The sequence below is a fragment of the Anoplopoma fimbria genome, chromosome 3 (assembly GCF_027596085.1).
Source record: "Anoplopoma fimbria isolate UVic2021 breed Golden Eagle Sablefish chromosome 3, Afim_UVic_2022, whole genome shotgun sequence".
NCBI lineage: Eukaryota > Metazoa > Chordata > Actinopteri > Perciformes > Anoplopomatidae > Anoplopoma > Anoplopoma fimbria.
The window spans coordinates 25,074,170-25,090,578 of NC_072451.1; the positions used below are offsets into that span (position 1 = coordinate 25,074,170).

Here is a 16,409-nt window from a genome sequence, read left to right on the forward strand (position 1 = left end):
GTAGTTGTATAGTATGTGTATTTATTGTCTGTGTAGTTGTATAGTATGTGTATTTATTGTCTGTGTAGTTGTATAGTATGTGTATTTATTGTCTGTGTAGTTGTATAGTATGTGTATTTATTGTCTGTGTAGTTGTATGTGTAGTTGTATAGTATGTGTATTTATTGTCTGTGTAGTTGTATAGTATGTGTATTTATTGTCTGTGTAGTTGTATAGTATGTGTATTTATTGTCTGTGTAGTTGTATAGTATGTGTATTTATTGTCTGTGTAGTTGAGCTGCTGCAACACTTGAATTTCCCCCATGGGGATCAATAAAGGAATATAATAATAATAATCATGAAAATTAAAGTATTAAAATATGAGGCCTACTCAATGCAGACAAATGTTTTTTTTTTTTATACTATTAACTATCATATAGTTACATCATTACTCATGCATGTAAAAATATGATGTAGTTGGTTGCAGTGGAGCTAATCCTAACTATTTTGTTTAGGACTGCAATTAATTATTTTTTTACATTATGGAATAATCTGTTGATTATTTTCTCAATTAATTGACCAATTTTCTGGTTTGTAAAAAATATGAAAATACTAAAAAATGCAGTGACATCTTTTCAATGCTTGTTTTGTCCAACCAATAGTCTGCTGGAGCAGCAGCATCTCAACAGCCGACAGGAAGAGACTCAACAAAACTATAATAGTTTCTGTCTGTATATATATTATTTAAGTTACTGTGGATTCTTTACTGTTTTTTACTGTATTTTTATTGCTCATTTGCTGTAATTTATAATTACTTATTTTTGATCTTGTTTTTTTACTATGTCTCTTGTTTGCACTATCCTCTATGCTGCTGTAATCCTGTAAATTTCCCCGCTGTGGGACTAATAAAGGATTATTTTATCTTATCTTAGTGTTAACATCAAAATTATTACAATAGAATTGAAATAATTAAAATAAAATAATCAAAATGTATTTATTTTATTATTTATTTAATCAACCTCAAATTTAAGTTCTTGATTAAATTGAGTTACTTTCCACCTCTGTGATTTGTTATGAATTAAAATACCCAGTAGTATATACTGTAAAGTGGATAGAATATGCCCCTCAACCAGCTACACCATTATAATGTTACTAACACGTTAATGTATCAGCAACCCAATAATATGTGCATATAACAGGGACTGTGCTGTTATTTTGGGCACATTACACTTGTGATACTTTTGTATTTCTAAGTTAACAGGTCAAGACATTGTGAGGTTTTGCTACTTTCACTTTCACTAAGTTATTGATCTGCTTACTTCTCCAACCACTGTTTAGACATATATTCAATAACCAATAACTGTATACAAACAGTTCATATGTTCTTGCTGAATTCCTGCCATGACATTTATGGTCTATTCATTTTGGCTGTGGAAATTCCTTCCACTTATTACAAGTTTAATGTAACTGTGAGTTGAACCATAGTGTTAATAAAGTCATATGCTTATTTGGGATTATTTCTTTTTTTTCTGTCACATGCCTGCTGAATGAAATGTATGTTCTCTTTTCCCACTTCTCTTTTACACTGTCGTGGTCACCATTCACTTTGAATCAGGGTAAACGGTATTTCTTTTTATTTTTTATTTCCACCATGTAGCCACATTATCCAATCAAACGGGGGAATTTTCTTCACGTCATGAATGATATTTTTCAGTGGGTGGGAAGGAGGAGATTTGAACTTTGAATCGTGTCTGCAGGACTACAGCAGCTGAGAGCCAGCAGGGACACCAGCAGTTGTCGGGACTTGTTGCACCTCCTGACGTTTAGGATATCATGTCGTTCATTCTTATGAAGAAGAAGAGATTTAAGTTTAAAGTAAACTTCGAGCTGGAGGAGTTGTCCTCGGTCCCCTTCGTGAACGGGGTTCTGTTCTGTAAGATTAGACTCATAGATGGAGGCTTTGCAGAAGAGTCGACTAGGTAAGATTTTTTTTTTTTCTATTTATAGCAACAGTTCACTGGTTTTTCCAAAGAAGATAAAATTGAATTTAAGTGAAATTTGAAGTCCCTGTTCAGTTTTCATTTGGAGACCTGTGAATCTGTCCTAGTCTAGGTTTTGCTTCTTTGTGACATTAGTTTAACTAGTTACACCACAGACATGTTACTAATCATAGGCAGCTAAAGTTATACTTTGACCAGAGTTACTGACTAAAACTAGGCAGGAAGCTGTCTGTGTCTTAACGTAGTTTCTCCTGTGTGTAAGGAGACAGCCACTTACAAACCAAGAGGCTGTGTTTAACTTTGTTTTACTAAAAGGAAATATATGTTTATTTCATTAACCTATGTAACACAACACAGCTGATCAGAGCAGTTACTAAGCAACAGCTCTTGAGTTAACCCAGCCTCTCATAAGCAGTGTGATTATTATCATCATATTATTTAGAAACATTATTTAGACTCTAATATGTCTAATAACTAATACTCACAGTCTCCACTCTTCATTCAGAAGTTTCTTAGCGGCTTGTGATTTTATGTGCTCGTATTGTTTTGCATTTAAGTGAGTCACTCTGGAAAAAGTATACACATGTCAACCTCAGAGCTCACCCTCAGGGCTGTGCCATGGTAACCGTCTGTCTAAACACTGTTATTAGTCCTATCCGGCTCCAACCACAACTTTATTCTCTTTTTAAAGTCATTTTGACAATATTATCACATGATTTATGTGGTTTATGAAATTCCACATTTTTATATTGTTTCTTTTTCTACCACTATTGTCTAATCAACATTCTGTACACTTTGAAGTCTAATTCACTAAAATAGGACAAAATCAGTTTGCCTCAAAGGCTTTCTTCTTCTAGAATATTCATTTTAAGTACACTGAGTATTGGATTGAAGTGTTGCACACATTTAGGATCCACACACTGGCTAAAACATGAATAAATGTGGCAATCTTGAGATTAATATCTACTCTTTCAGTATTCAGTATATGTGTATGTTTTTTGTTTCTGTTTGTTTCTAAATTTGCTTCTCTTACAGGGAGACAGTCCAAGCCAACTGTGTACACTGGAGGAAGAGATTCTCTTTCATGTGTAAGATGAGTGCCAACGCTGGGACAGGTGTACTAGACCCCTGTTTTTGTCGGGTGTCTGTGCGCAAGGTACAGGACATTTATTTTCTGCCATCAACCTCGTGTTTGTTGACACAACAAAAATGAATAGAAGAAATTTTCCAGAGCAAAGTCCAGATATTTAACTCAGACTTGAAAGTTAAGGTCAGAGCACTGTTAATTTGTAATCATATCGCAGGAGATTTTTCCAGACAGGAGTCAAGTTTGAATGAAAATAGTACGTGAGGTAGTTATGAAACGGGTAATTGTAACCTCACTGATTTTTGTGTTTTTGTCATTTAAGGAATTGAAGGGTGGAAAAACGTTTGCAAAGGTAATACTTCTGTTCTTAAGTCTGTAGACTTCCATTTGTTGTAAACGTAGCCACTTAGATGCCAGACATCCATTAGAACAGTCTTATCAGAAATGATATGTGATAACAGTCAAAGTGTCCTTAGAGAACTTTTAGCAAGGTGACTCTGTTTTTAGAATGTTTTTATTTCTAGTTTCCGGTTTTGGTTACTGATTGTAAATTCTGTAAATCACAATCTATGCTATGTTAAGCATTAACCATGAGTTAAAGTATTAGGTTATCTGATTTCTCAAGTATCTAAAATCCCCTCTCATACGCATGAGGGTGAGTGTCCAAAAACCTTAGCTGTGCTGGATTTCTTCGAAAGTAAATAGTTTTATAACATCACATTATCACAGAATGATGCTTTATGTACAAATATATTGTTAGTGATGGCAGTTTTAGAGAGATAAACCAACTGTCAGATGGTTCTAACTGGTTGATCTCTTATATCCCTGTGCAGCTGGGCTTTGCTGACTTGAACCTGTCTGAGTTTGCTGGGTCTGGCAGCACTACACGACGGTGTCTCCTAGAGGGATATGACACAAAAAACACCAGGCAGGACAACTCAATTCTGAAGGTGTGGTAGTGTTTTAACGCATAGCTCCACAAGCCTTTAAGTTTGAAATGTCGTCAAATAATTCATTCTTACACGTCTGTACAGGTAACATGCATTTTAGCAAAGCAAAGACAAGCTTACAACCTATTGTTGCAAAGCTGTGCTTCTCTAAAGCATGTAAACTAAGACACACCTGAAAAGTTGGATTTATGTCATGGATAAAAGTTGAATTCCATGAAAGTTACTGCCACACATGTCTGAGCCTGTGATCTATAAACTGCCTGGGCCATGGGAATGGATTTTAAATATGCTGATTCTTCCTGGGGCACAGATCTACGTAGGCTTACATTGCTTACATTACACAAGATTTTTTTTTCAAACCTTAGTTGATACACAGGAACATTGCAGCCTTTTTTCTGCCATTACAAATACAGTTGCTCTTCAGCATATAACCTACATTACTATACCTCTTTTTCTGTTACAGGTTGTCATCACTACACAACTTATGTCCGGAGACCCCTGTTTTAAAACGTAAGAGCTCATCCTAACCTTATTTATCTGTTCAGCTTTATATCTCATTCTGCAAGTCTGAATATCAATTCAGTTTTAAACTTGGTGCTTAGGAAATATTGACTTGTCTGCTATGTTTAAGTTTAGTCAGTTACAAAATGCTATAGTTGTGGTTTGCAAAGGAAGTATGTCCCTCACTTACGAAATCTGAATCTAACCACAGTGGTAAGTGTTCTCGTCACACTCTGTCTGAGTATTCATTGAGTTTAAAGTTAAGACGTATTGTATTGTAGCTGAGATCTTATCAGAGTCTTATCTGAAAGCTAATAACACTTCACCCAGACATTAATCCGCCCCAACTCGACACTGAACAACAACTGAATAAGGATCAGCTCAGCCCAAAGGTTGTGTTTTCTCTTTTGTCAAGAGCTGTTTGTAGAGCAGTTTCTCCCTGAGGATGTGATGTAACAACACACTCAAGCCAAAAGCCTGCACCTTTTGCAAACAATGAACCCTTTTTAACCACCACAACGTTTTCCCTGTACACTGTCATGTCCCTTTAAGTGTAATAATACACACTCTGCTGCCTAGGAGATGTCTAAAGTGTAAGGTCAATGACAGCCTAGTCATTCATCCCACAGAGTGTTACTCATTTTGTGTGTGAAGAAACAAGAAAGATGACGCATGATTTTTTTTCACTTGTTGTCTGTCACTATTTGTCTGCCTTTCCGCCCTCAGTCCTTTGTTTAACATAGCATCAGAGTAGCTTGGAAGTGACGTTTCCTGTATTAACATCCGGGAGTTGCCATTCTGTTTTAATAGACTTATTACTTATCCATTAATAACTAATGTATAACTTGGTCAAGGAGACTGTTGGCTTTGACGTTTGCTGCTGATTAGCTATTACACAGTATTTCTACATGTAAAGGTATCTTTGACGACTGTAAGCAAAAAAACATCCCAGTGTTACTGCAGTTCTAGGCTCATCCCCTTTTGACCATGGATCAGCCCAAAATGCAGATTTTTATGATTTAATAAGCAATATTTTGTGCCATCTATTCACCAATAGAGGTACAGTATGTCACAAGAAAACTGAGGCTGCAACAAAAATAAGTGGAAGTGTATGAGCACTGACAAAAAAACATGTGATATTTCTAGATATCGACAAGCGTAAACATATATGAATAAGTTTTCTACATTAACCAGTAAATCCATGTATTTATGTTGTAAATGGACATTCACACTACAGTTCTCATAGTCAAAATAATTATGTCAAAGTCACTATGTGAAGAGGTTTTATGTGATTATAGCATCTTTTGAGTTATTTTTTTTGGCACAAGTCGATGTTTATAGGATAAAGGATAGAAAAATGAGTTGATGTGTCCGGCCATGTCTTTCTGAAACCACTATGTTAGTAATATATACCACAAATTCTAATTGGGTTAGAGTCCAATTTTTGTGTCTATGTAAAGAGCAGGTCAGTTGAAGGAGCTCTTTTCCAACAACACTCTGATACTTAAGACACCACCCTGCTCCTCAGTAACATCACTTTTTTGTTCCCTTTAGTCCCCCATCTACAGCCATGACTCTGGGAAACCCACAGGCTGAAGCAGAGTGTCTCCTTGAGGACAGAAAGGGAGGGGACATGCACATAACCCATTTACTCACTGGTACGTGCATACAGACTCTGAGGCTTAAAAGAGTTTGCTGTGCCTTAGCATTGTAAGATTTTATTTTTATTGTCTTAGTTCTTGCCAAAAGCAGTTCATTTTGATGTAGACAGTAGTTTTGACATGGTTCTACAAGGAACCATTCTTCATGAGTCAGCATGATTATTCAGTAGTCAGCAGAAACATATTCAAAATCATCATCAGTGTTTTTGTTTCAAAAGCCTCAGAATAAATAGCATCATAAAGAAACTAAAACTAATGAATATTGTAGGGTTTTACCTTCAAGAATAGACATTTTAGCACAAATCATAGCAAAGCTTGTGATTTTAAAATGTTTTATTTTTTTCATTTAGAGACTCCAGTAAAGTCAGTATCAGTCCCAGAGGAGCTGGTAGCGTACGGTCACTCTAGAACCCCCAGCCATGCCAGTCAGCATTCAAAAATCTCAGGTACCACACACAAGACACACATTTATCCTGTTTGAATAAAAGCAATATTACTACTACGACAGCTACACAAATCATAAGCATAACCTTAATGTTTTTTCCCTCTTCCTTTTTGTAGGTTACAGCTCGAATCACTCCAGTTTAACAGATTTGTGCCATCGGAGGAGCGCGTCAGGAGGTTCGGCCTCCACAGGCATCGGCAGCATCCTGGAAACCCTTGATCATCACGGGGAGAGCAGAACCACTCCGCCAGTCTCTGCAACCAGTAACCATGCGCCTGAACACCCCTCTACCCCTGCTAAAGTTCCACGGTATTGTTTTTATTTTCCTCCTTTCTACTCACCTTTCCTTTCAACATATTTGCTATGCTGGTTTCGACCTTTGTGTGTAATGACCCTGTTGTATAAACAAACCAAGGGATCAGACTGTTGCTGTTTTACACTTAATATATGGTTTTATGTCTTTTCTTTCCCATATCCCAATTAGACATCCAGTAAAGCAGAACTCAGTGGAGAATCAGCTGAAGAGAGTTGATGCCACCAGGGTGGATGCTGATGACATAATAGAGAAAATCCTGCAGAGCCAGGACTTCAGCCATGGCGTCTTTGACTCCAGTGCAGAGGGTGTGTATAAGCCTAATCCGTAACTTAGTGGACTGAGGGCTGACTTGGAAAGTTGCCTACAATCCTGCTGATGGGATGAAATTACTTTGAGTTGTTGCAATGCAACGTCTTTAAGTACTTACTGCGAATCTTGATGACACTTAGATGATTATGATGGCAAATCATAAATTGGAAATCAATTTGAACCATAATTGCATATTTACCAGCCTATTTATTATAATGTATTTGATTAAAGATTACAGTGGGTAGATTGCATGTCATTTATATGAATACCTCAAGGGCAGTTTAACCTCACTGATAGCTAAGCACACATTGGGCTGCCATGTTACACACCCCTGTCCTTAAGTCACTTAATGAGGAAGGGAGTCATTTATTGTGTTTTAAAAAATGATGACTCTCTCTATTCAGAGAATGATGTTGCACACATTTTATGTGTGAATGTGCATATTTTGATGGTGTTCCTCAATTATCAACTACTTTCCTTGATGTTCTTCACGAGATCTCATCAGCTTTGCAACATTGTTCCCCTCTCTATTAGACTATTTTCATTTACTTTTATAATTTCTAGAAACTTAAGTGTTAACCATTTTCAAACCATGACTCTGCACTGATTGGCAGTATCCTTATTTCTAATGTGTGTTTGTGTTTGTGTGTGTTTGTGTTTGTTGCTGCAGAGGAGGGGCTCAGCTTGTTTGTTGGTCCTGGTGGGAGCACAGCTTTAGGAAGCCAGCATATGAGGTGGGTGTGATTATGTAACTGTGGAATGTGGTTGCCAAGCAGCAGGCATTTATTACAAATCTAAATTCATTGGAAATATGCCAAATGGTTAAATGAAAATGTGTATATTAAGGTTCTTTCAATTTCACAAGAAAGTGGCATGTAAAATAAAACACCACAGAAGCAGCCAGATCAGATAACCACCCTCATTTCCTGTCACGTAACACATTGTGGCATTCTCTTTCAGGGTCGCAGCTGGAGCCTTTGAGCAGGTGGTGATGAAGCGCTAGGCTTTGGGAAGCATGTGCCTGTCATGAGGGTGCCATATTACACTGATTCGGGTATACAAGACTGTGTTGTGGAAGTGCCATCAGAACCTGCTCTCGCCTCACTCCAGAAGATTTAATTTCTCTTATGCAATCCCTCTGCAGCTGACCTAGTGTGTCTGTTGACCAGGAGAGCCCCCTAGTGTTCAGGAAGTGGAGATGATGGCCACAATAGAAACATTTTGATGACTGACATTACTGGTGTACTGACATTTATGTTGGCCTTCTATGAAGGCTATGGATTAAAACTGTTATTTTATATATATTGTTGACCCATCTCTGTTATTTAAAAAGTATGCTTGAATACCACCCAACATGTTTTTATTTTGCTATGGTTCATGTTGATTTAATCATTTTACTAGACCTTGAGTGGCTGGAGGGGACTGCGTCCGTTCCATGTAGTCACATCAAATTTAAGTAATAGAAAACTGACATTGTGAAATCTACAGTGGTAACAGCTCCATTGTGTGTCACCTGGTTCCTCACCTGGTTGTGAGGGAGGATGACTGCATTTAAAATACCATGAAGTTTTCATATTTTTTACCTTCGGTGCCTATGATGTCTATTTTCTCTGTGCATATATCCGTTGTCTGTAAAGTCATTATAAATGGATGGAATTTATTTTTACCACAGATTTTGTAAATGTGACAAGTCATATCTTAGGTGTGCAAACTATGTATGAATTTAAAGTGGACTGTGGCCCATGCTGGTTTAAAGATAACTTTATGTGAGTTCTAAGATGTTAGAATTTTGATGTTGTATTTAAGGCCAAATAAAAAGAACATTTGAAAATGTGCATACTGGATAACTTACAAACTACTTTTTGTGTTGCATGTTATGGTCTTTTTTGCAGGAGGGGTGTAGAGGAGAGGGATGTGACCCAGAATTAAAGGACAATAATATATACATATATAATAAATATGTATTAAAATGTATGGTTACATTTTAATTAACTACACAGATAAAAAAAATTACATTTAAAAAAAATTAAATGGAACCTGCAAGAGAAAATTGGTTGTTGAAATTGTTAAAATCGGAAAGTAAAATTTACCATTTCCGGTTGAGGCAAGAAAATAAAGTAGTACGTTGATATAAAAAGCAAAATATTTCAAACACACCATGAAATAATAATTCAAACACTCCATCTTTATATATAAATATATTATGTATATATATGTGTTTGCCTGGCCCTCAATCTAAACATTTGGTGTCTACGTGCTTTTATTTTCTCAGCCCGGTGACGTCTCGGCGGTTCGACGTCACTTCCTTTCTCGCTGCACCACCGACGGTCCCGTTGCTCCTCTCACGGCCGCTCACACCACGACGGCGGGAAGTTGTTACCGTCAGTTTTACCGCGAATAAGCAACAATCAAACGGACGAGATTGTTACCGGACATTTCACGATTACCATGTTAATGGATCTGTAATTGTAAAGACGCTAACTGTAACGTAAGCTACGCGGCGTGGGATTCAGCTAGCATGGCTAACGTCGGAAACCAGCTACCAACACAGGCCGTTAGCAAGCCCGCACCAGGGAAACATGGGAACGTACTGCCTCTGTGGGGCAACGAGAAGACCATGAACCTCAACCCCATGATCCTCACCAACGTCCTGTCGTCGCCGTATTTCAAAGTGCAGCTGTATGAACTCAAGACGTACCATGAGGTCGTGGACGAAATCTACTTCAAGGTAACGCTAGCGGATGCTAAACCGCATGCTAGCTAGCTAACTAGCTAGCATGCTAGCTAACCACAGTGGAGTCAGGCTAGCGCCACACTGCAGCAATAACAGTCGTAGGCTGGGAGCAGATGGGATTCACTTTAATAAACATAACCGCAGGCGTCGCAAAGATAATTTCCCACATTTCACATAAATGTACACAAATGTACAACGTTAGTGATGTTATAGGAAGGCTAGCTAATGCTACTTAGCGTTAGCGGCTAAGCTAGCGGTCAGTGTGCGACGGAGGACTTTAATCTGACTTCTAGTCTACTCAAGAGTACAGTAACGCTTCTGTTCACCTGGTAGTTTAAAGGCTGGCGGTAGGTAAGCCCTTTAGGAGGATAAGGGCAGTTCAACATCGTTATATATATATATATATATATATATATAAATAAATATACACACACACACACGAGTTAAGCTGTTATCTAGAAGGGGAAGCCTCTAATACGAGTCCTCCGGGAGGTTGATAGTGCCTCTCCACTGTGTGCTGTTAGGGTCATAATAGCAGATCAAATACGGTCTCAGACGTGTGTATATGTGTGTGTGTGTATATGTGTGTGTGTAAACTAGCATAATAATAATAAATCTGTACCTACAGGTGACCCATGCTGAGCCTTGGGAAAAAGGAAGCAGAAAAACCGCAGGCCAGACTGGAATGTGCGGAGGGGTAAGTGAGAAGTACGTGCCTTTTATAATCCCCATCTTTTCCCCCCTCTACCCTTACCAGTCTGGAGGAGGATGGTATCCAAGTATGAGACATTTACGTGATTTATTAGTACTTGAATTAGTGTACTTTACTTCTTCTGTGACGTAGTCTGTAGGTCAGTCGTTATGAATAGGTCTGCTGTGAATCCTGTACAATGATATTCTTTACAGATGTGTCTTCATCTTTTCTAGGTGCGTGGCGTTGGGACTGGTGGAATTGTTTCCACTGCTTTTTGTCTTCTATACAAACTGTTTACGCTCAAGTTGACCCGTAAACAGCTGATGGGTCTGATCACTCATACAGACTCTCCATACATCAGAGCACTCGGCTTCATGTACATACGGTATGGTTGCCAAATTTGACCACCTTACTTATTGTTTACATGTTTTTCTTGCATAGATTCTGTGTATTACTAGAAATTTTGCACATTTTGGTTAAGACATAATTTTGATTGCTCAACTACCCGCCTGTTTTAGAAGAATAATGTGTTCTTATTGCAATATTTTCTGTTGAAAATATAATTTTATGGCAAGACCTTAATTGGTACAAAAATGAATCTATCATGTATATGGGGAATTTAATTGTAATGATTTAGTTGCACCTTTGATGCTGCACTCGGATCTAAAAAGTTTTATTTAAATCATGCCAGACCATGTCATCTGTCTGAAAATGAGTGTATGAGGTATTATTGGAACAAGTCTATAAAAACAATTGCAATTAAATTGTGCAACATTATTCTCTGATGTAAATGCTCATGTTGTGCCCCCTGTTTTGTTCTGCCTCAGATACACTCAGCCCCCAGCAGATTTGGTAGAATGGTACGACGGTTTCCTGGATGATGAGGAGGTATGTCACCTCGGGTAATAATTTGATGTTTCTTTCTCTGCATTAAATACACAGTTACACGACACAAGTTAAAAACTGTCCGTTTCCCTCCCATGTGATGCTCATAGCTGATTTTTCACCTCGCCTTCATTTGGCTTAATTGTCCCCAACTTTTGTCCTCTAAACCTAAGTAGCTAGGTTACTTGCTTACTTCTCTGCTGATGATTTTTATCAGGGTAAGTACCGTGAATAATAATAATAATAATAAGTAAATCTTTTTTCGTCATGTAATATTAAGGCATGCCCTTTTGTTTTTGACAAGCTTTTTTTAAGGACTTGTTGCACAAAACTAAATTTGGGATTAATAGCAAATCGGATCATTCATATGAGACACACAGACAGATAAACACAAACCATATAACACATGTCAACTGTTGAATTAATCCATTGTTGTCACCATATTTGATTAGTATACAATTTGATACCAGGCTGTGCAGCCAGGCCTCCTTTGATGTTCTGTTGCATTATATATATGAATTGATCATATGAAATCCTGCCCAACTGGTTAATTCCCCTGTTTTTTTCTTTAGATGCCCATTGTGCAGCAGGTGAATTGGATATTGTATCTCAGCACTGTTGGGTTGCGTGTGTGAGTGCAAAGCGGCTGTTCTCTACCATATAAAGTCGATAACTCTTCAACTGGTGTGCATTTAGCCTACCTGCTCCAATCTGTGCTTACACTGTGGGCGATGTTTATGCTCACAAGGCCCATTAAGAGTCCTTGGTGCTTTTAGGACACTGAAGGAAGCCAAAGCTTCTCTCTCTTTGTCTTTTTGGCACAATGAGGATGTGTCACAACGTTTTCAGATGCTGCTCTGTTTCCTTCATTTCTTGTCTGTAAACGGTAGATGCAAACCAATTTTTGAACGTGCCGTTTTAAGCAGATGATGTGAAGGAAAGGAGGGATGGGTCTTAAAAATGTAATAACACTGACTCGATTATCAAAGCTCACATTGTAAATACAGACTCCAGGAACTGCCAGACATGTTAGATGAGGCAAGCTTTTTCATATTTATAGTTGTGTTCCTTTTTTATAATTACCAAAGTAAAAGCCAGGCAAATTTGATTGATATAAGAGATTAAGCTAGATGAACAGAGGTGAATGTTCAGTACTTGGTCATCACAAATTGCTTTTTGATTTGAGGCAAAATTGAGAAAGCGATCAGAATTACTTGTGTCCTGCCTGTTTGCGCTAATTGAGGATTTCTGCGCCTCTTTCCCACCGTTTGATTCCAGGAGCTCGATGTGAAGGCTGGAGGTGGCTGTGTCATGACCATTGGGGAGATGTTGCGCTCCTTCTTGACCAAACTGGAGTGGTTCTCCACCCTGTTCCCCCGTATTCCAGTGCCTGTGCAGAAGATTATCGACCAGCAGATGAAGCTCAGGCCTCGTAAGGTTCCTCAGGAGATACTGGATGAGGAGGAGGAGGAGGAGGAGCAACAGCAGCAGCAGCAGCAGGTAGTCGCAGAGACGGAGGCAGGGAAGCAAGGGGAACGACGCCGCTCCAGGTAACACAGCAAATGATTCAAGCTTTTTAGCTTTGTTTCTCTAGACTGTCTTACCTTGCGCCATCATCTTGCAGCTAGTTAGAATGGAACGGTTCAGTTCATTTTTCTGTTTTCTCCCAGCTTTTACTCGAAGCAAAGTAACTAAACAAACTATACATATGCATATGACACTTCTGTTGCTTACTCTTGCCATGACTTATTGCACTCTTCAATTATTCTTATTAATGTAGCCAACCTATAGTTTGTTAGACCAGAAAGTTTAATTGCTTGAAGCTAATGTAACCTTTCTTGCCAGAACACCCAGGCGGACACCGAGCCCCAGAAGGTCACCCAAGCGATCAAGAAGCAGGAGCCACCACCGTGAGAAAGAACGCCACGGCCCCAGCTTTGACCGAGAGCTGGAGAGGGAGCGTGACCGCCAGAAGAAGGAGAGGGACAGAGGGGATAGGGACAGGGGGGACCGGGTGGACAGGGAGAGACGACGGTCCCGCAGCGCAGACCGGAACCAGGACCGCCGAGAACGTAGACGTAGTCGCAGTGGCAGCCGGGACCGAAGAAACGAACGCAGAGACAAAGAAAGAGACGGCGGGGATGAAAAGAGCAGGAGGAAGGACAGGGAACACCACAAAGATAGAGGAGCTGAGCGGGAGAGGTCCAAGGACAAAAAGAGCAGGGGGGAGACCGACGACAGGAGGCATAAAGACGAAAGGGAGAGGCACAGAGAAGAGAGGAAGGCCAAAAGGTCGAGCCGGAGTCGAAGCAGGGAGAGGAAGCACAAAAGTGGGGGAGAAGAGAAGAGCAAGAAAAGAGAGCCCAGCCACAGCAGAGATAGAGACAGGGAGAGGGACGGGGAACAGCGTTCTCACAAACATAGTAGTAGCAAAGAGAAGAGCCATCATCAGCGAGAGTCCAGTAATGACCATAGTAAACTGAGGAGTCAGAGCACTGAGTAAATGTCGCCTCCCAGCAATATTACTTCTTCTACTCCTGTGTTTTTCCCCCTTCCCTTTTTTTCTACCCAGTTGTTTGTCACTTGTGCTAAAGAGAAGGAATGTCAGCCCATTGGACATCTGCAGTTGTCGTATTTGGCCAATGTAATGTTGCTTTACTTTCATGTTTTTCTGCCTTTTTTCACTCCCCAATAGACCATTTAGTCTTCACAATTTGAAAAATGGCAAAAAATGGCATTTTAATTTTCTATGGTGCGCGCATTTGCCCCGTGAAGATGTGGGTTTGTACATACTGTTTAGGAGGCTGTCTACACACGATAAAAGGTCTGAGTTGACTTTCTTGCTGGGTCAAGTGCAGTTGGTGCTGTAAACTTGGCTCAAAACTCATATCATTTATGGAATGTATAAAGAATTATTTTCAGGTGGTTAAAAAAAAGCCAAACATAATTTTAAATTTGACTTGTATTACAGTGCATATATTTGGAATTTCTTCAAATTTAAGCGTCTTGTTCACTTGTATTCTGATTGAACATGCTTTGAAGGGTCACAAGTTAACAGTTGAAGTACAGATTTGAGCGTAGCATCAATGTGGAACAATGGCTCAGCACAAAGCAACTCTGTCCATGGTGGTGTGTATACAGCACGAGAATGTTTTAATCCTCGAAAGAGCAGTCTGCAAAGGGTAATTTTTTACCACACACACTGATATCTGCCTGTGCTGTGTTTGGGTTATTGCTCTGTTGCATTTTGTTTTCTAATAAAACACTTTTACAAACAACACATATCGTTCTTGTCTTAATTAACAATGACTTGGCAAATGTCATACAAGCACACATTACTATAACATTTAAAGGATATCACAAAGACTGAAATGAGACATAAATGCTGAATGTAAAGAATCTTTTTATAGTTTTATTGAAACATCGTCTGAAAATAATTTCCATATTAAATATACATTCAGAAATGGTAAAAAGCAAATACCCTGGACATGTTAAATTCCTGATATATTAACTTTAAGGTGACTATTGTATGATTTACTAAAGTGGTTAAAATGTCAAAAAGGAAGAGAAACAGAGACCAAGATATAAAATACATAACCTCAACCAACAGCAGACAAAAGATCCATCTTTTATAGGGGAACTTAATAATAAATTTGGCATGGGCTCTTATTTAGAAGACTTGTTCCCTTGTGTAACACCACACAAATTATGCAGTTTATGGCAAGCAGCAGAAATGTAAATGTTAAATTCCCATGTTGTACCGGACCGTAAGTTATTGTTGTGTATTATGGGTAACTGGGAAAAGATTAGAATTTCTTTAATGTCAAATATGCTGTCATGTTGACAGTCATACCATCACATTTTAATGGGGAGACAAGTGCAGATTTCCAACTTTGTCCACATGAGTGTTTTCCTATTGGGGAAGCCCCTGTCCTGTTTGCACACACACAGGCTCTGACTCTGGTCCGCTAGTGACCGAGTCCTCGGCCAACACAGAGAAACAGTAAGTGGAGTTCAGGCTCAGATCAGTGAGAATGATGCTCTCGCCTTGCACCATTATCTTCTGAGGCTCGCTGGAGCTGCTCTGCTCCCTGATAACCAGTCTGTAATGGGAAGCAGCACGTATTGGAGACCACTCAATGAAAATAACTGTTGGCATCGCTTGTGTCACATTCAGCACGGGAGCTGAGAGGCCTCCTGTTGTGGAAAATCAATTCAGAGTTGTGAATTAGGTCCTGGCTTTACTTCAGACTTGTTTGTCCAATAAATGAGGAATAATAATGCTAATATTTATTCAGGTAAGGTTAGGTTTAATATTATACTAATATTTTTGTAACATTTGCCCTTATAAATATAAACTCACCTTGCTCTGGCATTTGTCCACTGAGATCTCTCCTCCTGCGTTCTTGTGTTACCACTACAGGGAAAAGGCTTAGATCAATAAGTTTGTTTGAAACGTGTCTTTTTAAATACAGCATCCTCTCCATGCTTATATAAACGAACACACGCAGAAGTTCCTACCACTTGTGACACTTGTCGTTTCACTTTCTCCGGCTGTGTTGCTGGCTGTGATCACCAGGTTAGTGGAGGCGATGTTGGACAGAGAGCAGGACAGCCCTGCAGTGCTGCACAGCTGGGACTTTGGCGTCACGCTGTTGTCGTACACTGTGTATGTGGTGGCAAACACAGATGCGTTCCACGCAACCGTGGAAAAGGAGCTATTACCACTGTACACCACTCCTGATGGAGGACAGGGAGCTGGAGGAAGAGACATTGGAGTTTGTTAAAACATCTGAAAAACTTGGTATAAAATGAGGTTCTTTTCCCTAAAACCATATACATTCATGA

General features: G+C 39.1%; 2 protein-coding genes across 2 annotated transcripts; both read left to right on the forward strand.

Annotated features, from left to right (window-relative positions):
• The first annotated feature begins 1,766 nt into the window (after positions 1-1,766).
• Positions 1,767-9,053, forward strand: LOC129088933 (EEIG family member 2-like). Its single transcript, XM_054596211.1, has 11 exons — positions 1,767-1,958; positions 3,015-3,135; positions 3,389-3,418; positions 3,900-4,016; positions 4,480-4,526; positions 6,072-6,175; positions 6,529-6,624; positions 6,740-6,932; positions 7,108-7,244; positions 7,919-7,982; positions 8,209-9,053. Exons 1-11 carry the CDS (start codon positions 1,813-1,815, stop codon positions 8,249-8,251), a joined length of 1,098 nt encoding a protein of 365 aa, XP_054452186.1. The 5' UTR covers positions 1,767-1,812; the 3' UTR covers positions 8,252-9,053.
• Positions 9,054-9,550: 497 nt separating this feature from the next.
• prpf38b (pre-mRNA processing factor 38B) lies at positions 9,551-14,833 on the forward strand. The gene is made up of 6 exons (XM_054626867.1): positions 9,551-9,976; positions 10,611-10,679; positions 10,910-11,061; positions 11,504-11,564; positions 12,840-13,111; positions 13,407-14,833. Exons 1-6 carry the CDS (start codon positions 9,767-9,769, stop codon positions 14,062-14,064), a joined length of 1,422 nt encoding a protein of 473 aa, XP_054482842.1. The 5' UTR covers positions 9,551-9,766; the 3' UTR covers positions 14,065-14,833.
• The last annotated feature ends 1,576 nt before the right edge of the window (positions 14,834-16,409 follow it).

Excerpts from the sequence above, each read along its gene's own strand:
- LOC129088933 (XM_054596211.1), top strand. The coding sequence starts at position 1,813 with ATGTCGTTCATTCTTATGAAGAAGAAGAGATTTAAGTTTAAAGTAAAC. Across the intron at positions 3,419-3,899 it reads GTGGAAAAACGTTTGCAAAG|CTGGGCTTTGCTGACTTGAA; the intron begins GTAATACTTCTG and ends ATCCCTGTGCAG. Across the intron at positions 4,017-4,479 it reads AGGACAACTCAATTCTGAAG|GTTGTCATCACTACACAACT; the intron begins GTGTGGTAGTGT and ends TTTCTGTTACAG.
- prpf38b (XM_054626867.1), top strand. The coding sequence starts at position 9,767 with ATGGCTAACGTCGGAAACCAGCTACCAACACAGGCCGTTAGCAAGCCC. Across the intron at positions 10,680-10,909 it reads AGACTGGAATGTGCGGAGGG|GTGCGTGGCGTTGGGACTGG; the intron begins GTAAGTGAGAAG and ends CATCTTTTCTAG. Across the intron at positions 11,062-11,503 it reads CTCGGCTTCATGTACATACG|ATACACTCAGCCCCCAGCAG; the intron begins GTATGGTTGCCA and ends GTTCTGCCTCAG.